This window comes from Microtus pennsylvanicus, chromosome 12 (assembly GCF_037038515.1).
Source record: "Microtus pennsylvanicus isolate mMicPen1 chromosome 12, mMicPen1.hap1, whole genome shotgun sequence".
NCBI classification, from domain to species: domain Eukaryota; kingdom Metazoa; phylum Chordata; class Mammalia; order Rodentia; family Cricetidae; genus Microtus; species Microtus pennsylvanicus.
Genome location: NC_134590.1, coordinates 45,513,039 through 45,537,502, shown reverse-complemented (window position 1 = coordinate 45,537,502; position 24,464 = coordinate 45,513,039). Strand labels below are relative to the sequence as shown.

The 24,464-nt window shown below is 46.4% G+C and overlaps 1 protein-coding gene across 1 annotated transcript in view; it reads right to left on the bottom strand.

The window, feature by feature from the left end:
• Sel1l3 (SEL1L family member 3) overlaps positions 1-24,464 on the bottom strand; it is a 110,150-nt gene that overhangs the window by 8,811 nt on the left and 76,875 nt on the right. The window contains exons 15-23 of the mRNA XM_075943538.1: positions 22,978-23,154; positions 21,156-21,283; positions 16,551-16,634; positions 8,574-8,664; positions 8,355-8,439; positions 6,184-6,293; positions 1,372-1,499; positions 741-843; positions 592-664 (exon numbers count right to left, since the gene is read on the bottom strand). Of these exons, the coding sequence (XP_075799653.1) occupies positions 592-664; positions 741-843; positions 1,372-1,499; positions 6,184-6,293; positions 8,355-8,439; positions 8,574-8,664; positions 16,551-16,634; positions 21,156-21,283; positions 22,978-23,154 (979 nt within the window). The remainder of the gene's footprint in view (positions 1-591; positions 665-740; positions 844-1,371; positions 1,500-6,183; positions 6,294-8,354; positions 8,440-8,573; positions 8,665-16,550; positions 16,635-21,155; positions 21,284-22,977; positions 23,155-24,464) is intronic.

Here is a 24,464-nt window from a genome sequence, read left to right as displayed (position 1 = left end):
ACAAAGCTGGATGGCCAATAGGGACCAGACAGACAGACATGGAGGAAGCAGGAAAGTTGAACACAGAATCAAAGAAAGGTAAAAAGTCCTGAGGTGAAACATAAATGAAGAGAAACGGGTTAAAGTAAGTTATAAGAGCTAGTGGGGCAAGCCTCAGCTAAGGCCGGGCATTCATAATTAATCACACGTCTCTGTGTCAGGACTTGGGGGCTGGTGGTCCAGGAAATCCTGCTACACGAGTGGGAATACTTCATACAGCTGCTGGGTTTGAAATGAGGGTTTGGAGAATATATAGGAAAAAAGAAAACATTTTAGTTTATTTTTGTTTTTGTTTTCTGTTTTTTTTTTTTTTGAGCTCAAAAAATAAACAGCCAAAATCCCAAGCCCTTTCCTTTGAAAACTGTAACAGACTGAGGTTTCCTGACAGTCGGGGACTGTGAGACACCGTACCCTGTAAGGACACCTTCATCCCATGCAGGACCGTGCTGAAGAAATGAAGCATGTCCAGGATTATGAGGAGAGCATGTGCCACTTGTTAGGATAGAAAAAGGCCCCGCTTCCCTCCTGCCCTGGCTTTCCGGAAAGCTTTACCTGAGACACACTGGAAATGAAGCACCATCCAGGCGATCCCTACGGACAGCAGGAAGGTTCCGAGGAAGTAGATCTGCAGGCATTCGGAGCACACATCAGATGACTGAGGAAGGGCAGTACCTCGGGCAGGGCTCAGGGAGGATACTCACCAGGGCAGAGTGCAGAATGGTACCCCAGAGAAGCCGCAAGTGAAGGTAAAGCCAGGCCAGGGAGCAGGGGCTAAGGGACTCCTCATTACTGAGGCTCCAGCACCTGTGAACCAAGACCAGGCTACCTGTGATATCACTGGCTTTGGTGGCACCAGCCATGGTTGGCCCCTCATACCCACATGAGTTTGTTTTTGCATACAGGAACTCCCTCAAGATGGTGGTGGAGAATGAAGCTAATTAATTCGAAGTGTTTTGGGCCCAACCTGGTATTTGGAGATTCTAGCAGAAACCTCTGGAAAGGAAGACCTAAGGAGGACCCTAAGGATCTTCTGAGTGTCTATCCAAAGTCCAGGTGTAGGATGGCCTCCTTATCTTCTAGAACAGCCAGCTAATTTGATGGAAAATCTTGGTCAGCACTTAAACTTCAGATCTAGAACATTCCATGACAGACCGGAAGCTCAATAGAAAAGGAACAACTTCAACTGAGCTGAAGGCTGACAGAAGCAATTTTGTTGACATTTTCTCACAGCTGACATCACAAAATCAGGGTGATGCTAGCTTGAATCAAGGCAAGAGTGTAACCCGCTCTGGTCCCCACCTCTCCCCGGAATCAGAGCAGCTCAGAGCTCACCTTTCATACAGCTCCCGGAGGATGGAGGAGTTACTGGGATGGAGTGAGGGGTCAATTTCCAGGAACTCCAGAATGTGGTGTGGGATGACAGCACCTTCCTCTATCAGTAGAGCTAGGTTGAAAAATCCCTAAAAAGTGAGCAAAACCCGAGTCAGCGACTCCTGGATAAAACCCAGACACAACTGTAAACTTTTACAACCTCTACTTTTTTTTTTCACAGTCCCAAGAGCCAGATGGTTTGGTCGTGTTCATTGATGAGTCGTTCCCCTAAAAATATGCGTCTGAGAAATATATCTGCAGGAGAGTGGGAGGTTTTCAAAGAATGCCACAGTGCATCTGCTCAAATGCCGGGCAAGCCTTCCCGACTCTGGTTCCTACCCAGGACCTGGGAAACGAGTCCTGGCATCAACAAAGCCAGAACGCTAGTTAGGTCACTGCTAAAAGACCAGGCCCTTGATCACCACCCGTCTACTGGACAACTAATCAAATAAACGATAGCATATGAACACATATCTGGGGTATTCTAAGTGAGTGTGGAAAACGTCACATGATTCCTGGTGGTGTAAATCTCAGCGCTGGGTTATTTTTCTACATCTTTCTTCTACACTTTGCTTCAGACCCTCAGAGTGGGACCTATCCTTTGGACTGTGTAGCTCCCATAAAAGAATGTCATTCGAGAGCCGGGTGGTTGAGAAGTGTCTAAACTGTGGGTACTCTTAAACTACCAGAAAGAAACAGCCCCTCCAGCATGAGGGTAGGTGGCCAGATCAGCATGTCCTCCAATAAACTACTAGAGATCCACAGAGAAGTGTTACTGCCCTTCAAAAGATGATGGGTTGTATTTTCATGGTTTCCCTTTGGCCTTGTATTTCGATGGCTACTAATAATAATTTGCGGGCCATCAACATCCACCACGTTGTGTATACCAGGACTCCCCACCAGCTCACGCAGCAATCACTGTCAACACACAACAGCAGCTAACTTGCGAGTGCTGGCTGTGTGGGGGGCAGCATCTGCTTTCCAAACACTCACTCGGTCTCAAAGGTCTCAATGAGTCATTACTGGTACTATCACCCTTTATCGTACAGATTGAGAATCTGGGACATAGAGACGTTAGGGGATGTGCTTGAGGTCACCCAGCTAGAAAATGGCAGAGCTGGGATTCAGATGCAAGAGGACAGGGTCCAGAGACTCCACTCATTGCCGGTCTGTAGAAAGAGTCTGACGTGTCTTTAAGATGCACACACACATCCAGCAGAATGCACAGCGTTCGCCTCTCTTTGAAAGGAAGGGGCTCTTAAAACTTGAAGTGTTAGAAGAAAAGAGAGAACGTGGCTATAAAATTGCGAGGATTCTGATCAATGGGAAAATAAGATCAAAGTAAGCGGCAGCTAGGCCGGGAGAACAAGCGTTTGTGTGTTTGAACGCAGCTCTGTGGTTCATTATCAAGTAGGGAAATATATAAAGAACTAATTATGACTTGAGTTTGAAAATGTATCAAAGGACCAATAGATAACCAGGCAAAGAACGAGAATGGAGAATTCATATAAAGAAGCTAGGGCGGTTAGTTCATCAACAACAAGCGTGGATGAAATCGCCTACCTTACTAGCAATTATGTAAAAGCAATTTGAAGTGAGAACCAAGTGTCAGCCGCAGTCAGTTAACAGAATTAAACCGTCCACGCCGACAAGGTTTCTGCCACCCTCCTCGGCTTAGCTACTTACTGCTCACTGAGATAACGACTGGAACACAGAAATATAAACCAGCAGTATACTACTCTGCAGTCGTAAAACCCCTGGGATGGTGACGGTCATTCTCAGCATATAACTGAGGTATTCAAGTGCAGGGGGTGGGGGAAGGTGGAGATCCCAAAGTGTTCACTATGGCCAAAGAGGGGGCGCTCCCCAGCTCCTCCTTGGGAGACTCTTAACCAAGGAAAAAAGAATAGTGACCACTGAACTTTGTAGCACAGAAGGACTGGATAGATACACGTAGAATCAATAAATAGGTTGTCAAACAAAAGAAGAACCATTCATCCATGGGTATGAATGATAGAGACGGTGTAATAAAATGTACACAGTCTATCAGTTGAGTGATAAGATTATTCCCAAGGTTGTAGGCACACTGGAGACTGTGGGAACCCACAGTTGTGAACCCGTTGCACCTTGACTGGAGGTCAGTGAGTTTGAGCTTAGTTTTGCTCTCTCAAAGTTGTTAACGACAGGTGTGGCTACAAAGAGATTCTGACCCAGGGTGTGGTTAATTAGTATTTTGGGTATAGAGGTGGATCCGCTCCACCTGGACCGAAGGTCGGAAAATTCAAGTCTATGCCTTATATCACGCCAATAAAGCCTATGGCATCCCTCCTTCCTTTTGGAAAATAAATGCGGATGGATTCAGTATTCACTGAATGCTCCTCTTGATGCTGTGCTGTGTTTCTGTCTCTTATTTCTCTCATATCTCTGTTCCTTTTGCTTAATAATTCTAATCCTCACGCTCCTACCCTGGAACGTAGGAGTTTTGTTGAAGCTGGTCTTCAACGGGAGATGATGTAGCCTACAGAGCTGGTGGCAGGGACCGGAAGGGGTGTGAAGATATCATGAAGAAGTGAGAAGCCCAGGCTAGAGGAATGGCTCAGTGGGTAAAGGTGCTTGCCACCAACCCTGATAGCCTGGGTTCAATACCCAGGATCCACAGTGGGGAAGGAGAGGACCATCTCCCTAAAATTTGTCCTTTGGCATCTGCATGAATGCTGTGGCATGCTCACCCTTCCCTCCAACACACAAAAATGAATAAATAAATATTAAAAAAAAAGAAAAAAGGAAGAAGCAAAAGACTTTGCTATGGAACTACAGACACATTATTGATTTCAGTTTTTTGCCGTTTAAGATTAAATTTTACTGTAACATTGCTTTTCTAAACAAATAAATAACAAAATTGAAAATCAAATTATTAGGCCTAATTTTAAAAGACAGCTAATAACTGGGAAGATTGTTTCTTTAGCAGAGCTAGGCGATATAATAATAAGGCAGATCATGTTCATCAAGCATACTTGGCATAGAATCAGAGCTTTCTAACAAACATCACGTTCAATACTCACATCCCACAGGGGAGAGGCTATAATGACAACATCAGAGATTAGAGACAAGTCATGTACAAGCAACCGAGTGGGAAAGACGTGGGATTTTTAACCCGGGCACACAACTGTACTGATGTAATGCCTCTGAACTAAAAGAAGCCTGAGGCAGGAAGGAGCTTCCAAATTTGCTCTGTGACCACACACCTCCCAGTCACCTACACAAGCAGGAAGCAACCTTCCCATTCTCCACTGTGGAAAAGAGCCTGAGATCGTCACCTAACTCTAATTAGGAAGCTGAAAGGGGATGAAGAAAAGAACTACTGTAAAGACACACGCTAGTGATTGTTGCAGGCGAGACCTCCTAAAATCCCTGGGCAAACTTTGGAAGACAAGCAAGATGCCTGGACAGCTTTGCAGCACTTCCCTCAAGATCTTCATGAACTAGAAATGCAAGAAACTTTACAGAAATCACTGGTTGTGCGATCAGTGTGAAATATCCCCCGCAGGGTCATGTGCGCGAACCCCTGGTCCCCAGCAGGCAGCACCGTTTGGGAAGGTTGTAGAATCTTTAAGAGTTGGAGTAAGTGGTCCCCTGGGAGTTGGTCTTCATTCTCTACAGCCCAGCTTCACTTCCTGTTCACTCTTTGTTTCCTGAGTGTGACAAATCAGACTCCAGCTCCCCCTAACAAGACTCCTTTCCTGTTGCCATAGAACTGAAAGCCAAAACAAGCCCTTTCTCTCCTAAGTTGCTCTCGGTCAGGATATTTGATCACACCAGGTAGCTAAAAGAAGCTTGCCACTGCTGAGGCTTTCTGACTGCATGCATTCCTGCTGCGATGCTTGTGGGCATATCATCTCCCGGGTGCTCTAAGTACACACTGTGCCTCCGTATATTCATGCCCCATATATATATAGCCTAAGGTATTTGTAAGCAAACAAGAAACATCCTCAAAAGACAGACTCCAAAAGAGGGCTGTTCTAATAAACTGTGTAACCAGGATGCTTCAGAAATTCAAGGTCATGGAGTCAAGGAAGGACTGAGGAGCTGTCACAGATTGGAAGGAAAGGAAACACATGCATGTCGTGTGGGACCCAGCATGGGACCCTAGAGCAGAAAGGGACAGTGTGGAAAAGCTGCGAAAGGCATCAAGACTGGAGTAGGCAACGCCACCACTGCATTGTCAACGTCGTCATTCAGCAGAGGCACGTCGCTGCTAGAGGGGGACATGGGGGAGATGGGTGGATGGTGCTGCTGACTCTCTGGGTTCTTTCTATAACCTTTTTTTTTTAAAGTCTGAAATTATCAAAAACATAAAGTTCCAAAAAGGTCTCGGGAGATCAAGGCCCATCACTCACTCATGTAATGTGCAAACCACTTCTTCCTATGGGCGCCCCTCGAGGGCCTTGAGTGTCTACCCCATGAGTTAGTTATTACTATGGAATGTGTAGAAATGCTAGTCACTTCCACCAGAGACGGAGTTTTGGTTACTCTGTTTGCAACCAGTTGTTTGGCCTTGAGCAATTCATTCCCTTAATGTCTCTCCAGGTAGACAATGGGGTGGGCCTTCCAGGCCTGCGTGAGGAACGTTGTCAGTGTTCTGTCAAGATGCACCTCGTAGAACCGAGGGCAAGGGTATGTGGCAATGAGGAGCGATGTCATCAAGTCATGCTGCTGAAGCCACAGAACGGGCTGATAGGCCCTGGGCCTCGAGAGGCAGTTACTGGTGCTTACCTGGGAGTCTCCGTCCAGAGCGGCTTGGGCATACATCTGCACCGATAGCTCCAGATCTTGGGACTGGTTTTGGTGACCGTAGTAGTAAAGGTCTCCCATCTTCAAATATGCTGCAGAACACAAACCATGCGGTTACCTGCCAGGTAGTGTTATTTCCAGGGTGTCTAACCCATTGCCCATAGGCTGGGAGAGCATATATGCTTATTCTGGTGACATTGTGATAGGACACTGTCATCTGAAATTTCATGATCTAGAAACACACAATTAAGTCACCAAATAAATAAATAAATAAATAAATACATGTGAAAAAAGTCATAACTGGGGCTGGAGAGATGGCTCAGAGGTTAAGAGTACTGTCTGCTTTTCCAGAGGTCCTGAGTTCAATTCCCACAACCACATGGTGGCTCACAACCATCTATGAGATCTGGTGCCCTCTTCTGGCCTGCAGGCACACATGCAGACAGAATACCGAGAATATACATAATATAAAAAAACAAATAAACAAAACAAAAAAGGCCATGTTTTAAGAAAATGTATGATTCCGATTTTTCTTGTATTCTGTACTATCTTGGGGCCACACGTGGATACCCAGCTTTAGATCAACATGTTAAACCACTGATATTTCCTATTATAATGTTTACATATGCTTATAAAACACTATCATAACTTTAACTGTCAACCTCTAATTGTAAAATTGATATAATGAGTCATCTGAGAGGAAATTCAGCTGGGGAAGTGCCTAGGCCAGACTGGCCTGTGGGCACGGCTGTGAGGAACTATTCTGAAACCAGATTTACAGATGGTTGTGAGCTGCTGTGTGGGTGCTGGGAATTGAACCCAGGTTCTCTGGAAGAGCGGCCAATGCTCTTAACCGCTGAGCCATCTCTCCAGCCCCATGAGGAACTGTTTTGATTGACACTTGATGTGGGAGGGCCTTGTCCACTGTGGGTGACTCCATCCTTAGGCGGGTGGTCCTGTAAATGAGCGTGCCGGAGAACAAACCAGCAAGCAGCATTTCTCCCTGGTTTCTGTCTCCAGGGTCCTGTCTGGAGCTTCTGCCCTGACTCCCCTCATCGATGGAATGTGACCTGGAAGCGTATGCCAAATGAACCCTTCTCGCCCCAGGTCACTTTTTCCTGGGGTGTTTCTATCACAGCAACAGAAAGGAAGATGGAACAAACATCTTCACGTTTTCCTTGGTGGAAGTCTTATGCCCTGAGCACTTCCATCTACTGACATATCGAGTTTCCATGTTGGCGCCCTGAACAGATCTGCTTGGGAGAATCTCCACCAGCAGGCTCACAACGCATCAGTTAGGCCGTCTCTGACTCTGTGTCACAGCTGCAGCGCTGTGGCCTGGCCTTCGCGTGTCCTGCGTGATTTTGACTTTGTTTCAGCCATGTATTTCATTTTCTTAGGGGTATAGCTATAACTCAGTGCCAACCGAGGAAAGCAGACTCTGTCTCCGGTAGCTGCAGAGGACATCCAGCATGTGAATTGGGTGCTGGTGTTGGAAGGGCATAAGGGGTAAATGGAAATCAGAGGAGATTTAGTAATCAGGATTTAAGAAGCAAATGCCATCCTTAGCATGCAAGAGGGTGGTATCAGGGTATAGACGTGATACTTCCAGGGCTTCCTGGTCCCGTGAGAGCTGAGACCAAAGAGAACAGTTGGCTGATGGGAGCTAGAACACTCAAGGGCTGCTGCCAGGAGCTGGGTGCAAAGAGAAAGACAGAGGTACTCCTGGGCTTCTCCCTTTCCCTCATGATGTAATCTTTCAACAGTATCCAGTTAGCAGAAGTTCACCTGAATGCCCTGGGCACAGGAGTCTGGGGACTGTTTCCTGGAGGCTGACCTCTATGCAGAGACCAGAGTGCAGGGTCCAGGAGCCCACCCACGGGCACAAAGACAGAGGACCCGCCCAGGGAACCACATCATATCAGCGCTCTCTTTAGAGATGTCTTGGTTTAAAAGAAGCTGCTGGTTTGCAGGAGGTACACAGCGGGAGGCTGACAGCAGTTTAGCCGTGACCTTAATAGCAGACGTTTTTCACTTTCTTCCCTAATTCTTTAGAAATACCACACTCCATACCACACTGTTAGATGGTCCCTGTTACTATAGATGAAAACCTCCCCAACACTCAAGTTGAGCACCTGTTTTTCTATACATACCAAATGAAGGGGCATCGATTTGAAAAACAGAGAAATTATAGTATCGCCAAACACAATTAATGCCCAAGAATTTCCTAGCCAGGTCCTAGAAGGAAAAGGGAAGAGAAAGTTAATTCACTAATATTTTGGCCCAATGACTAATTTGGCCCCTGTAAAACTCAATTCATTATCTTTACCCTCAGAGCTTCTGCTGAGAGAAGAATAGAATACATTACTTACTGGCCGCTCCTCACAGATGTGGGCTAAATTTGTCTGTGACACTTCAATTCCAGTTTCTGCTGCTAAAACATAATACAGCAACGCTTCATGCCTAAAAATAGATGATTAATAATGAATTTCATATAGTGGCTCTTACTAATACTCAGAGAGCCTTATATTCAAACAGAAGAGGGCACGAAATAAGCAGTTTTTTAAAACCACAAAATCATGAGTTTTTCCCCCCTTTAAATAAATACTGTTGTTAAAAATACTGCCTGCACTGATTCATTTTCTCTTAAAAGCGGAAAGGACAGATAAGGCGGGGAGCTCCTCGATGCAACAGCTACCTCTACTGGTTGAACGGCATGTGGCCACACTGCCTGGGAACTGTCTGCAGGTCCTAGATTCTTGAAGCCTTACCTTCAGCGTTTATGATGAGTGGTATTAAGAAGAATCTCTGAGCTTTACAGCTCTCTGTTTCACGAAAGGCTTTCTGAAGTCTTAGGGGTCTGAAGAAGCTTAATTAAGTGGGGGCTTTTGTTGGGCATTAGAAGCAGGGCAAAAGCAACCTGGTTTAGAAGGGCTGATAGCAGAGGTCAAAACAGACAAAAAAATAACCATTGAATGCAGCGAGTAATTGCCTAGGATTTCTGCATGGAGCTGTGACAAGGGCCTGGGGCTGTGGATATGGCCCCACATCCATTAATAGAGGGAGGGCCACGAGCACAATGTCTCTGGAGGATGAGGTAGCCATGCCAACGCAAGAAGCATCAATAATATGTGTACCACATGGTCCCACACATCTCACCTGCGGGGTCTATTCAAAAGGAAAAAATCAGAGCTATGTACAGAGACTCCATTGTCAAGGAGTTCGTGGGAGGGCTGCTCACAGGAACAATAAGAAAGAAAACAGCAAACATACATTTGACAACTACCGAGTGGCGGAAGGACTCCGTGGTGGGTAGCTCCTTTCAGAGGTGGTCGTTCAGAACAATGTCATAAGATGGTGTGGTGGCACATGCCCGTAAACCCAGCACCTTCCAGGCAGGAGCCGGGGAGAGGGGGGTTCAGAGCTCAAGGGCATTCTTAGCTAACTAGTATATTGGAGGACAGACTGGGCTGTATGACACACAAAGCTCTGGGTTGCAAAGGAAAAGTAAACCGAACACACGAAGGCACACATAGATGACGAGCCTCTGAGGCTCTGAGGCCTTAACTCATTTGGTCAGAGTGCATGTAATATTTATTTCCTTCTTTTTAATTACCTGCTTCCTCAATTATGTATATGGCCCAGTTTATGATTAAAAATGGATCATAAGTAGTTGTTTCCAAGGTTTAATTTTTTCACTTGGAGCAGATGATAGTGGTGATGTTTTCTTCATTTTTGCTTAGAAAGTGGACCGGGGGAGGGGGGAGGATAGGGAGGGCATGGGAGAGACAAAACCAGGTAACAGTGTGAAGTCATTGCTTCTAAACAGCTGTGAGCTAGCAGCTCTGGGCGGACCATGAAACAGAGAGGTGGCTAGAGAGAAAACTGGGGCAGTCAGACCTTCAGCAGAAACGTAGGCCATGGGCTGCGTGGCTGAGAAGGGAGCCAATTCCCAGCCTACGAGAGGCCCCCAAACAGTAGACCCGTTAGCTGATGCCTGCTAAGGAGAGCCAACCAGGTGAGCAGTGTTCCCTGCAAAGACAAGTCATGAGCCCAAAACCGAACCATAAATGTTACACAGCCTGCAACAACCATGTTTGGGTACCAGACTCTTCAGAGCAGAGCAGACCCCAGAAAGCATGTCAGTGGGACTGAGCAAAAAGCTACATCCTTCTGCAGCAAGGTTCTGCTCTTACATATTCTCCCTCTCCCCCCCCACCCCCCAACTTCTTTTTGATATAGGGCTTCATGCATCTGTGCTCCAGGCTGGTCTGGACTTGCAATGCAACTGAGGATGACTCTGACCGACTATTTTCACGTCCTGAGTAGTGATTGCAGGAGCATACCACCATGACTGGTGCCAGGGATCGAACCCAGGGCTTTGTTTGCTAGGCAAGCACTCTACTGAGTTACATCCTTAGACCTAAGGTCTCAAGAACTCAAGTTGTTTCAGAGATAGCTGGCGTATGTTCATGCCTTGGTTTCCACCCAAAATGAACAAGGGTCAGGTGAGGTGGCCCATGCCTTTAGCCCCAGCACTCTGGGAGCATCTCTGCGAGTCTGAGGCCAGCCTAGTCTACATGGGGCGCTCCAGCATAGCCAGGACGACATAGAGAGACCCCATCTCAGAAACAGAAAAAACACAAGGGAAGGACATGATATTGATTTACAAATCAAGGTCAAGATCTGGGCCGTGAAGAGACAAAATGGGCTCACATTATTAAAACATAATGCGAGAAGCTTCTCTTGAGCAAAGAAACATCAGCCGGCTGAGAGGACTGAGGACTGAGAGGTGAGTGTGAGATTGATCTCCTTCCTCTTAAGAACACTTACTAGGCAGAGCTTGTAAGGACAGTACCTCCTCTCTCAAGTCACCTTGGTGATGGAGGGAGGGAAGAGAGACTTCCGATGCCCAAATATTACATAAACCCAGAGGAAAGTTAGCAGCATTCTGGAGCACTGCCATCAAGGAAGAACTGAGATCCATCAAAATGAGATGTCTAAACATATCTTTGTCAATATCAGTCTCAACAGAAATCTGCCTCATCTTCCATCTGGCAGAACCAATCACTCAACGCCTGTGTGCCTGATGTCATCACATTTCCTACAGTGGCCATCTCTAGGGATGCGACACTACAGAGCAACCTTCCCCGCTTATTAAAACCATTGGGGGGCTGAGGATAAAGGGCTTGCTGTGTATGCGCGAGAACCCAGGGGGGACTGGGAGGGGCTGGATACAGGCAGATCTCAGGGACTTGCTGGACAGCCAGCCTAGCTGAAAAGGGTTCAACAGCACCCTGTCAACAGAAACCCCACGTCCACCTCTTACTTCCAAGTGTGTGCATGCCCATACATCACACACACACACACACACACACACACACACACACACACACTCCTCTGAGACATAGACCTTCCCACATGTAACCTCCCAGCATTCACTTGACTATCTCCACGGAAATCATGTAAAAGCGTTCATTGCAGACATATCTACTCTTGCATTCTGGAACAAACATCAGCTTGTCCCCAGAAGCCCAAAGACAGAGTTCAAAGCTTTCTTGTTCTTCCACGAATATCCTCAAGGTGGAGAAGGGCCAATAGTATTCCCAAGCACAGACACAACTCTTCCATGACAGTCGCTGTGACAGAAAGGTCGAAAGGGCACACATAAGAAGGGACTCGCGGAGAATGGGCTGAGAAACCTTTTCTCCCTTCTCGTCTCAGGCCTAGCATTAAATGCTCCTGGCACTTTCCTGGTGATACATCTTCTTAAGAGCTTGTGTGGCCACCTGCTGTGAACGGTGAGTTTGAGCACTCAAGTATGTCTGAGTGGGTTCTCAGACAATTAAACTATTGCTTCTGTGGCTTTTTGTGCTAATGCCTAAAGCAGCTCAGACAAGAAACATGAGGGGGGAAAACAAAAACAAAAAAAAGTCAAAAAACTAACATTTAGAGTCTCCCCGTGGAATTTATTGCAAAAAGGCGACTCTTTCATCCCCAGCTCCATGTGCCTCCTTGTCCCGCAGCAAGTCAACTGTGTGCCGGCTGACATGGAGGGGTAAGTACTTGGGGTGTTGAAGACAAAGGGCAGTCAAACTCATAGCTCAAAGATAAAATACACACAAATAAAGCAGCCTGAAATGAAACATGACAGCTGGCCCTTCCTTGATAACACCTTCTAGGGTCCGAGGACCGCCTTGGGCATGACGACATAATCTTCCAAGATATGTCAGTGCAGCCGAAGCCCCTTTCCCCATCATGGTCTTCTCTTAAACAATTCCACATAAATCTTGGAACAACAGAAAAAGCCACAAGCACATCAAACTGACACATGTAATTTGGAAATAACGTCCAGAGGCGGGGGACATTGATGGATGCCTTAGTTCTATTACAGCAAAATAGAAGGTACCTCAGAGTTGGAGGCTGGGAGAAGCGCATGTCTCTTCCCTGTTTGCCCCTGGGGAGGGCTGGGAGGCTGGGAGGACAGGATAACTTAGAAGCACTTTGCTCCAAATATATTTTGACAAAATCTTCCCACTGTGATGGATATAGACGATTTTTTTCCTGTCAGACTAAAGCTTCAAATCCAAACTGATTGCTTCAGCTGTACTTAGCATCAGGATGAAGACTGGCAAGGACAACAAGGGGCAGAGATGTGTGGATGACGGGCAGGACAGCAACGGGAAGCCATTTCAGCGAACAACTAGCAACGCTGTATAAGGTTGCTCAGGCAACAGGTGCCTACACAGAGACCCAGGGACCCCACTGGCAAGCTTAATTGTCGGCAGGTCCTCCAGCCCAAACGTCAAGCCACACGGGGCTTCAAGACAACAAAGAGAAAACACAGACATGCATTAACATGAGAACCTTGGCATGTGACCACCAAGGGTGCGCTGCAATGCTACCCAGAGGCGGGAATCGAACTGTAGACACAGGCTAACTTGAAAAGCAGTTGAGTGATTACATATATACTGATTTTAATAATATAAAGGTCAGAAGCAAGCCAAACCAAACGTCCTGCATGCAAACATATCCTTATATCCATATCCATAGAAGAATCTAAAAGCAAACAAGATGTACTGGGGTAGTGGCGGAATTCAGTTTGGGAGGGACAGGCAGGTTTCGTCAACATAGGACCAGAGCAATGCTTCCTCCCCCTGCCCCTTCCAGTCCTTTCTTCCTTTCCTCTCTCCTCTCATGCCAGCTTCCTTCCCTGTGTAGCCCTGGCTGGCCTTGAACTCACAGAGATCGGCCTGCCTCTGCCTCCAAAGCACTGCCATTACCACCACATTCAGTCGTCTCTCCCTCCCTCCTTCCTTTCCCTCCTCGATGAAAAAGTTCACTAAGTTGCCCAGGCTGGCCTTGAACTGCCCACACAGCCTGGTTGGCCTTGAACTTCAGAGCCCTTTGCCTCAGCCTCCTCGCACTGAGACAGACCTAGACCTGCACCATCGTCTTTGGTTCACACCACTTCCTTAGATAAGAGAGACCTGGGGCACTTTACTGTTAGTGTCTGCACTCATGCCCATGTCACACACTATTTCACGTAGGTCTCTATTATATAAACAAAGCGGAATCAGTCCACTGATTCAAATGTGAAGTTCCCTTGGCTTGGATTCTGAACTGGCCCCCTTTCTATCCATGTCACCAATTAGTAAGAAGGGATATCTCTTCACTCATAATCCCATCAAACCACGCTTCTCTGGCTAGATTTTATTCAAAAGTTGCTCTCGTTGCAAATGGAATGGCTTAAAAATTTGCACTAGATTGGGGTTTTTTGTTGTTGTTGTTGTTTTTTCTATTATCATTATTTTTTAATTTATTTATTTATTAAAGATTTCTGTCTCTTTGTTGTTGTTGTTTTGTCTGTTTACTTCTGCTGCTGCAATAGTCTCTGCTAGAAACTCTGCCCCCTGCAGGCTAAGCGGACACTGCCCGTCCTTCAAGGCTGCAGTCTCCCTAATTCTGTTGTCAAGGCTGTCCCAAGCCTCCCAAGCCAAGTAGCATCTTTCCCTCATCCAAATTTCCAAAGCCCATGCCACGGCTCTTCATCCAGTCCCCTCAGTTAACTCATTTAGAGTTTCTGGGTGCTTTCAGGGGCTCCCCTGTGCTGGGCACTGTGATGCCGGCTGTTCAGCTGACATGCTAGGAACAGGCATACCCCATGATGGACAAAACAGGGAAGGACTAGGCAGGATTCCTGGATAGAAGCAACGGTAGGTGCAGAGGCTTGGAGTCAGACTGAACTTTGGCCTTGGGAGAAAAGACCCAGGGAAGAGGAGAGGCAGCGAGCGGTATGAAGGGTGACTTCTGCCATCCTCTTGGCCAATGGCAAGGTGCCCCGCATTTAGGCATTACACTAAATCTTTTTTTAAACAATACTTTGTGTTTTTTGAAAGTTTTATACCGTTGGGTTTTTAAATAAAAATTATTTTTAATTTTTATTATTTTGAATTATAACTATGTGGAAATGTACCCATGACTGCAGGTGCCCTGCCCACAGAGGCCAGGGGCATGGTATCCCCTGGAGTTGGTGGTGAGTTGGTTCTGATGTGGGTGCTGGGAGGCGAACTCAGGTCCTCTGGAAGAGCAGGACATGCTCTTAACCACTTAGCCATCCCTCCAGCCTATACAGTGAATCTTAGCAGAATCAGAATTGACATGCGGGCAGCGCACACTCACAGTCTCTACCCCTGCCACCCACAGAGTGTAGGGGGAAACTCCTTCTAGGGCTGGAATTTAAGAAAGAAAACAGGCCCAACCTATTCATCTAATCCTCGTGGCAAGTTCTAGAATGTGTGAGCTCAAGTGCTTTGTGAAGTTTAATTCAAAAGCAGGCAAGAAAACAAACCCTCTGTATGGAAAGTCAGGCAGCAGACAGCTGAGGGGTGTCATCAGGCCTGAGTGTGTTTACAGGCGCGTTCCTCTTTGAGGAAACCGCCACAAAGGAACGCTTTGATAATTGGGTGTTTAGTTCATCCTAAGAAGCTTGTGAGAAGAAGAGAGAGAGGTTAAGGATGGATTTGAGAGAGGTGTTTTTTTTTTGTTTGTTTGTTTGCTTGTTTTTGAGACAGGGTTTTGCTCTGTAGCCCGGCGAGCCTGGAACTCACTGTGGAGACCCAGCTGACCTTGAACTCGCTATGATCTTCCTGCCTTGGTCTCCTGGAGCGCTGGGACTAAAGGTAGGCACTGCCATTCCCAGCCCTGGGTTTGAGGTTCTTATGAACTCAAGTTCACTTGGGAATCAGGATAACACAGGGCAGAAAGGGTGAGGCGTGTTCACAGCTGGGGACAGTTATTTCATTTAAAGAAACTTCTTCATGATCGTGCATGGGGAAGCTATAGATAATGAACAGTTCCAGGATGACAAAACAAACATTTGTATTTGGTGCTTTTTCAAGGGTCTCATTTCCCAGCACGCTTTGATTTAAGATCCTTGCTCACTGATGTGTTGGCTCAGCTATGGACCGAAAGGGAAAATGGCATCCTTTTGGGCCTACGCTTTTATTTTTAATTAAGGTTCATATCAGAGTGTGATCTATTCTAGGTCTGGTCTAATGTCTTTGAGGCAGTGGACCGAGGGGATTTCTGATGATTTGCATATCCATTTTTGTTATTATGGAAATACCCAGATCATTTAGGCAATAAACCAGCCAAGAAAATGCGGCCTGAGGGAGCAAAGATGGAGTGTGCCAGAGTCCACAGAAGGAAACAAAACGGGGAAAGAAGGCAGGTGGCGTTTGAAAGCCGCCTGGCGATTTATGATCACCAAACAGTGACAGAGATGGAGAGTATCTCATCTCTTCAGGACAGGGTGGGTTACCCATGCCAAGGTCAGGAAAGGGGGCATCAGCCAGTTAATGACATCCAACAATCTGGGGTTCTGAGGTGTAGGCAACTATCTGTGTAGGAAAAGGGCAAAGCCTTGACCTTCTACACCGGCCTCTTTTCCCACCAACCAGGTGGATATGCTAGGCTTTGAGAGGCCTGGCGGGATGAAGATGGGTCTTCCCCAGGACTGCCCGTGTTGTTCCTAACTCTACAGCCAAGCAGAACAGGTCTGAAGGAAAGAGAAATCAATGTAAGTGTGTGTCTCTCAACTTGATGAATGTGGACATTCCCCCCCAGAGAACTAATTTTTGTGTATAATTAAACATGGAAATGCAATGTTTTCCAATCAACAGCCAATCAGCCTGTGTGGCTCTGAATAGCATTACTGGGAGGCTGTGATTTCCCTGCAAATTGCCTTTTTGGGGTTGCATTTTAAGATCCCCCCCTCCTAAGACTATGCTGACAGGTTGAACATGGAGGGCTGAGGAAGTTCACTCTGATGTGGGTCCTGGGCTTACCACAGTCCCTCCAGGTAGGCATTGAGGCCTCTGCGAATGACATGACCCAAGTATCCATTTTTCTCAGCCACGTGCTTTGCCCATCTGAAAAAGAAAGGCAAGAGAAGGGAAAACATGCGGGCTGCAGCGGATTAAATAATCACCTTTCCTCATATGATCGCCGTAAATCCCACTTGGGGAATATTTTCCTGTTTGAATTTTTATAAAGCAACAAAGCAGAACAGAATATTAAGAGGGTAAAGAGAATGCATTTGGAGAGCTCTTGTTCAATGTCCTTGTTTACAAATGCTGAGTAGCAGCTTGCTATGGAAACAAAGACCCATAATGCATAAAATGTAAAATTCTACTGCTATAGAAAGACATCTCCGCCCAGGGTGCCATAGCTGCTCTTATTAAAATGGGTTCGCTAGAGCTATCGGACAGCTCAGAGGTACAACAGGGGCTTAGGACATGCCGGGCTTTGGGTTCAACCCCTGGTACCAGGAAAATAAAAAAACAAATACATTTACTGCTATACTAATGAGAATGACCCCACATAGGCTCAGATGTCTGACTACTTGGTCCTCACTTGCTGAAACTGCTTAGGAAGGATTAGGAGGTGTGGCCTTGTTGTAAAAGGTGTGTCCCAATGAGTTAGACTTTGAGATTTCAAAAGCCTTCCGCACTTTTCCTAGTGTCCCTCACCCCCCCCCCTTCTCTCTGCATTGTTCTTTTGGATCAAACTGTGAGCTCTCAGCTACTGGTCTAGCACCATGCCTGCCTTCCCACCTGCCTGCCACGCTCCCCACCATAGTGGTAAATGAGACTTACACCTCTGAAATTGTGACACCCCCAGAACTCTTTCTTCTATAATGTGCCTTGTTCATGGTGTCATATCACAATAGAAAACCAACTAAGACACATGATAAGGTTTCTTTGTTTTTAAGTCTGCTCCCTAATGTATCTGAGAGGGGTTTATTAACAATAAATTACTGTGTTGTGATCTGTAGACTTAAACCACTTTTAAAAAATGTATATAACTTTGCCAGGTGTGGTGTGGTACACAACTTTAATCCCAGCACTTGGGAGGCAGAAGCAAGAGAATTTCTGTAAGTTTGATACCAGCTCAGTCTACATAGTGAGCTCCAGGACAGGCAAAACTACATAGAGAAACTTATGTCAAAAACTAAAACCAAAGAAATAAAAAGTATAAAAATAAATAGCTACAAGTTAGTGGGGGGTTAGAATAACTTATAAAACAATTAATACAAAAGAAGAATAAGAAAAGAGGAAACCAAAGATGGAAAATGAACCAGATAAGGTAATAGGAAATAATAAAATAATATATTTAAAGGCTTATTTATTTTATTTGGTGTGTATGTTTGCCTACACATCTATATGTACACCACATGCATGCCTGGTGCTCTCTAGTGGTCAGAGGCACTGGATTCCCTAGAACTGAAGCTGTAGTTGTCTACGAGTCCTCAGGAGTGTCCTCTGGAAGAACAATAAGTACTCTTAACCAATATGCCATCTCTCTAGTTCTAAAGTATTAGATTTTAAAACCAAGTGTATCTACAATTGCACTAAATGTAAATGAGCTAAATATGTCAATTAAAAACTAAAACTGTCAGATGGAATAATTTGTATAAAAACCCAACTCCATGCTGCTATACAATAAAGAAAAAAGTGATACATTAAAGGACAGAGAACCAATTAAAGTAAATGGAGACTAAGTTAGCAGTGCCCATTAACAGAGATAACAAGAACACTGTTATGTAAAATTATGAAAGAGTCATAGAAAAGCAAAATAAATCTATGCGATCCAATTACATAAACTCACAATAGACAGCACAAAACTGATAAAACTCCAAGGAAACAAGTTAAGTCTATATACACAGAGAGTTCGAACACATTTCTTTCAGTAAATGGCTTAACAAGCAGAATAAGAAAAGCCAGAAGGAAGACAGAAGGTCTAAACAATGCAATCAACAAACTTAGTGTAGCGATGTATGCAGACATAGCTGTATGTATGTATGTATGTATGTATGCTCATACCCATGCATACTCCTACCCAAGAGTTTAGAAGAGCCTGTTTTAAAGAGAGCAGAAGGCATCGATCAAATTGTCCACACACTGTTCACCGAGCATGCTCCAGCAAGTTCCCAAGGACTGAGGTTGTTGGGGACTGCAGACCACCAGACCCTGGATTTCCTGTAAACAACTTGTCTTTCTCTGCTCTGAGCAGCCTGCAGCTGCTCTGAGTACAAGACCCTGATGGCAGGGGAGTGATGGGTCTGCAGCTGAAAGATCCTAATTGCTGGGGTGTGGCCCGAGTCCCATATAAGCTGCCCCAGAGCACAATAAAATTGACACTCTTGGCATTCTTGTCTCAAGGATGACCTGTGTCCTGTGTCTCTGTCTGTCTGTGTGCTTGCGTTTTTTTAAATCTCCAGCCTGGTTCCTGACTCGCGCGCATAGCGCATAGACCGTAGAGCAGACAAGGGAGTGCTTTACATGAGGTCATTGCAAATACACTCTGATCATCATGGACAAAAGAGTCCTGAGAAAATCTACACAGAGTGAATGTTCACCCCATTACCCTATATAACAATGAGAAAGGGCTTCAAATTAGCCTGCGTTTTCTCACTAAGGTGAGGTCAGATGGATTTGATCCCAACTGTCTTAGAGAAACATCCTTTAAGGGAGTCAGGCTACAGGTGAGCTGGAGCCAAAGGCAGGGTCAGCCATGTTTTCTCTCTTCTATAAAGGGTGAGATATAAACTTCGTAGGTCATAAATGGTTTTTCTTTGTTTGCTTTGTAACCTGTTAAAAATGCAGAAAGCTTCTAAAGCCCTGCAGGGCAGGCACAAGACGGCATCTCATCCGAGAGCCGCAAAAGGCCAGACTCTGAAAAGCATTTTGGGTAAGCAAGACTTGAGAAACGTGCCTGCTGGGTGGCTGGAGAGAGGGCTCAGTGGGTGAGAGCACTTGATGCTCTTGCAGAGGACCTGGGTTCTGTGCCCATATGAGGCCTGACACTGTTTACAACTCTAGTCCAGGGGATCTGATGCCCTCTCTCGACCACTGTGGGCACAGCAGTCACATGGTACACAGATTTACATGCAGGCAAAACACACATGAAGTAAAAATAAATGAATCTTTTTTTAAAACAGGCCGCCTCGCCAATCTTCAGGAAGTTATTGCGGAATATGTTCCAACAAAACTCTGAGAAGAGGACTGAGAAAGACAAGGGCCAGCCTGGAGTGTCAGAACACTGCCAAAAACAGAAGGAAGGAGAAGCCTCAATGTGGGGCAAAGTCAATCTCAGGATCACAACCCAAAACGGAGCCCCCACAAAGGCTCCAGGAGAAACACCGTGAGAAGATTAACCTAGTAGAATAGACCCGATGGAGCAGACCCAATGTGTCTGGGCACACTGAGAGAGAGGGGTTTAAGTGACAGGAGAACTGGATCAAGAATACAGACATATGATGGGACTGGAACGATGGCTCGGCAGTTAAGAGCACTGACTGCTCTTCCAGAGGACCCGGGTTTGGTTCCCAGCTCCCACATTATTGCTCACAACCATCCGTAACTCCAGTTCCAGGATATCTGACGAGCTCTGCCAGTCTCCTTGGGCACCAGGCACACATGCGGTGTGCAGACAGATGTGCAGGCAAAACACCCATCCATATGAAATTATAAAAAATGGAAACTAAATAAAGGTTTATTTTTTTAAAAGAATATGAAAATGATACATAGAGAGAAGAAAATAATAATTCCTCAATAGAAGCTTATGTAAGAAAGAAAAACCTAGGATAGTATGATTACCTTGATTCATGGCTTAGTCATATTAACTCAGCCCTGATACTATTCTCACCAAGACAAAAAAACTCCCGGGGAAGATGGCAGCAGACAGGAAGCCTTGGGGTGCTGGGTGCTGGGAGGCAGCAGAGAAATGCCTCCATTCTCCCGGGGAGCACCACCACACAAGGCCTGTGGTGAGAATACCGAGACCAGTGGGGAGAGCGTGCTGCTTAGAGATGGAGAAAGAAGAAATAACAGTCAGACTGTGCTGTGCTCTAGGGACCAGGAACTGGAGTGGAGGGTGGGGACTGGGATTGCTTGTTTTGTCTTGCTGAATTTTTTTTAATTAAAAAAAATTAAAATACTCTGCTTGTCAAGTATTTGGTTTTCTTTCTTATTTTAATTTTATGTGTTTTAATTTTGTGGATGTTTACTTACATGTATATCTGTGTAACGCGTTTCGGGGAGGTTCAAAGAGGGCATCGGATCCCCTGGTTATGAGCAGCTATGCGGTGTTTAGACTCAAACCTAAGTCTTCTGCAGGGGCAGCAAGTGCTCTTAACCTCTGAGCCCTCTCTGCATCCCCAATTATTTGGGTTCCCCCCCTTTTAAATCTACAGGCATGTATAAATGATAAATGTAAAAACTGAATTTTAAAACATTCAATGAGAGATAAAGAAATAATCAGTGAGGGGGGTCAATGAGAAAGGAACAGGAGAGAAAGAGGAGGGAGGGGAGAGAGATATCCCTTTTGTCAGGCAAGGTGAGTTGAGGACGCGGCTTTTCAATGGTAGGGGACATTTGGCAGATTCTTACACAACAGCTTTCTCAGGATCTCTAGGGAAGGTCTCCAGGTTGCCAGTGATATAGTAAAGAGAGCACCACAGCGTCCCTTCGATGTGCCCTCCTTGTGCGGCCTTGTGGAAGTATTCACCAGCTAGCGTCTGTAACGAGATGAACAGGAGACCCCCTCCTTAGTGCACAGCCCTCCTGGCCGCAGCGCCTTCGGCACAGCCGAGGTTGCAGGTACTTGAAGCCCCACACGATCACAGGCTTATGTCTTCTGACACTTCAGAGCAAACCAGGTCAAGAGAGCTTCAAACAGGGAGCTCGCCCCAGAGGCTCAGGATATACAGCCTCACTGAGAACTATTCTGTTGATTAAGTTTACCCAATAAAGATGACACCTTGCATCCAGGAGTGTGCTGTCACCTCAATGAGTCCTCACAAAACCTCTGCAGGCTCGATGGAGGCGTGTGACAGGAGTCGCACAGGGTGAGAACTCCAGCATTTGCTTTCCTAACCTCACTTAATACCTTTCTTTACGCCCATGCGCTTCTAGTGCGGAAGTGAGAATTAGAAAGTGGCGGGGAATGGATCCACGCTCGCAGATGTGTGGGAGGGCTACCAGACATTTGCAATGCACAGGGATCTCAGCTGTAGTGCAGCCGGGGAGAGGTGGAGGGAAGAAGGAAAACAAACATTTAGTGCGTGCGTGTGTGTGTGTGTGTGTGTGTGTGTGTGTGTGTGTGTGTGTGTACCGACTTCCACTGGTCACCAACATTTCTCAGAAGGTAGAGAACTACTGTTTTTTAAAAAGCATGGTCTTTATAAGCAAGAGGGACTTGGGGTTGAATCTCTGCTTGCCGTCTGTCCAGCCATGTGGTCTTATTCTTTCCAAACCTCTTTTGTTGTGTTTGGTTCTGGTTTGTTGTTGTCGTTGTTGTTTTCCACAGTAAATGTGGCTTCTGAAACCAGACACGGCGGTACACACTTGTAATCCTCGTCCTTGAGGGGTGAAGGGAGGAGGATCCGAAATTCAAGGCTTGCCCCGACTACTTAATAAATTACAATGTCATCAGAGGAGTCGTTCATGGCCCCCCTTCTAAAACAGCATCCCCCAATCTCCTCTAGTTCCAGCCTCTTTGTCCCTCTCATTAGGACAGGGACCGGTATGTCCACCCCTGTGCCTGGCAGAGGGGGATATATGTCTGAGTTATGACTCCCATCAGCAGTGTGACCATGATGAGAGGGTTCCCACATCACATCAGGGCCTAGGTCCTGACTTAAACTAAGTATACGACTCTAACGACTCAGAGATCTGGTGGCCCATTCCAGAAGATGGGCACAGACATAGCTGATGTTTCAGAGGCTGGCACACATGAACCTGCCATCTTCCAAACTTCTGAAGTGCTTGGCATTGAGGAAGTGCCCCGGAAGCACCAAACATGGCCTCTGTTCTTTGGTTTGTAACTTTGGTCTCACCTCTGGCAACTCTACCAGCCCTTGGCCCTTTCTGTATCTTAGAAGGCCAGTTCCCCTGAACCATCTCTTGCTCTCCCATGGTGGATAATTCCCGTTATCATCCTCTTCTCAGGCCTTCCTCTGCCACAAAGACTTCATGGATGCTCGGGCTGTCCTTGGTTCTGCTCCCTGGAAGCACTAGCATGAGCTCCCAGTGGCTAAGGTCGCCATGCCCTCCTCAGTGAGCTCCTTGAGGGCACGCCCATGCCTCAGGCCATGTTCTTACACACCTCCCATGATACCACACCTCCTGTAGGTCTGAGCCCTCGCAAACCTTCCCCAAGCATTCCCAACCAGCCACTGGCCAGGCGTGGAGCCCTCTCAGGTTCACTCACCAGATTCCTTCCAGAAACTCCCGGGAAAATGCCATCCAGATACAGGACCCCAAGGTTGTAGGATGCATCTGGGTTCCCCATTTCTTCTGCTTTTAACCAGTATTTTGCTGCTTTGGCATAATTTTTCCTGAATTTGTGGTAATACCATCCCAGGCCATTGACGGCCTGATGTAATCCCTGAATTTTAGAACAGGAGGGAAATTATTATTACTATTATTATTTTAACAAAATCTAAAGCCATCTGGAAGCAGTTGCTGTGGCGGCATTCTCCCCGAGTCTTCCCTTTCTCTTTTTCGAGGGGCAGATGGCACTGGAGGAGAGATAACGGCTAGACAGCACGAGCCTGCCTGAGAGACTTCCCAGGTGGTTTATGGCCGGCTGCTGCTGGGTTTTCTGCCTTGCAGCCTCAATAGTGACGCTGGTCCCCCAAATCATCTCTCAATGCCTATGGGCTCTTACGCAACACCCCTGCAAATGCCACTCCTTACCCAGCAGGATCCTGTATGCCCTTCAAATTCACGAGAATCGGGCGGCAGCAGGATGTCTAAGATTGAAACCCGCCCTGGCTGGGATAGTTTCTAGGCGACCCGCCTGCCCATCTGTTGAGTCCTCTACCCTAAACACCAACAAGCCTCTGAGGGCAGCAGCTGTGACAATCCACTTGCACAGCTTCGGGGCTCTGAGATGAGCTGGCATCTCCAGTTCTGATGGGATTCAGGCTCTGACAGGGACTGGAGCCGCAGACAAGGATGGTGAGGGAAGGTTTCAACATGGAGCTGGTAATATCAGCTCCAGGGAGGGAGCTGTTTGTGTCAATCTGTCCTCCAGAGTCCTTGTTCTTCCTGAGTGTATTTCATCGGGGACCCTTTCCTGTTCTCACAGATGCACAGATGATGAAACTCGACTGTCTTGCAGGGCAAGAATAATCCCAAGAGAGCTTCCTGCCCTGCCATAACACACTTGCATGCACACTGAGTTCTTATTTCTCAGTTCTTGCCTGACCTAAAGACCAGAGAGGGAAAAAGGATGGGAGGGACCAAGAGTGCCCTTGCATCTGCAGACTTGTAAGGACAGTCTCATTGTGGACGTAGGCATTTTAGCCTCCTCTTGCATCCAGGAGGAACTGACATCTTGGTTTTTATCTCCGCACAGTAGACACTTTCAAACAAGTGCCAGATGGGTGAAATCTGCACTCTGAATGCAGGTGCAAAACAAAACCCTCCACCCTTAAGGTGGAGGCCATTCCTGCAGGCCACCAAGACACGCAGACCAACAGAGCCACCTGAGCAGAGTCTGCACACGACCTTCACAGAGCATCTTACACGCCTGGGGCAACCTAAATTCCCTGCAAGTACTGTAACTATGTCTAAAGAAGTAATAGACCAAGGCATCCTATAAACTGGCAGCAAAATTCTGGGGCCATGCCCACAGTAACATCCGAATGGCTTTCCATTGCTCAGCTGGAGAGCACACAGCCTGATTCCGAT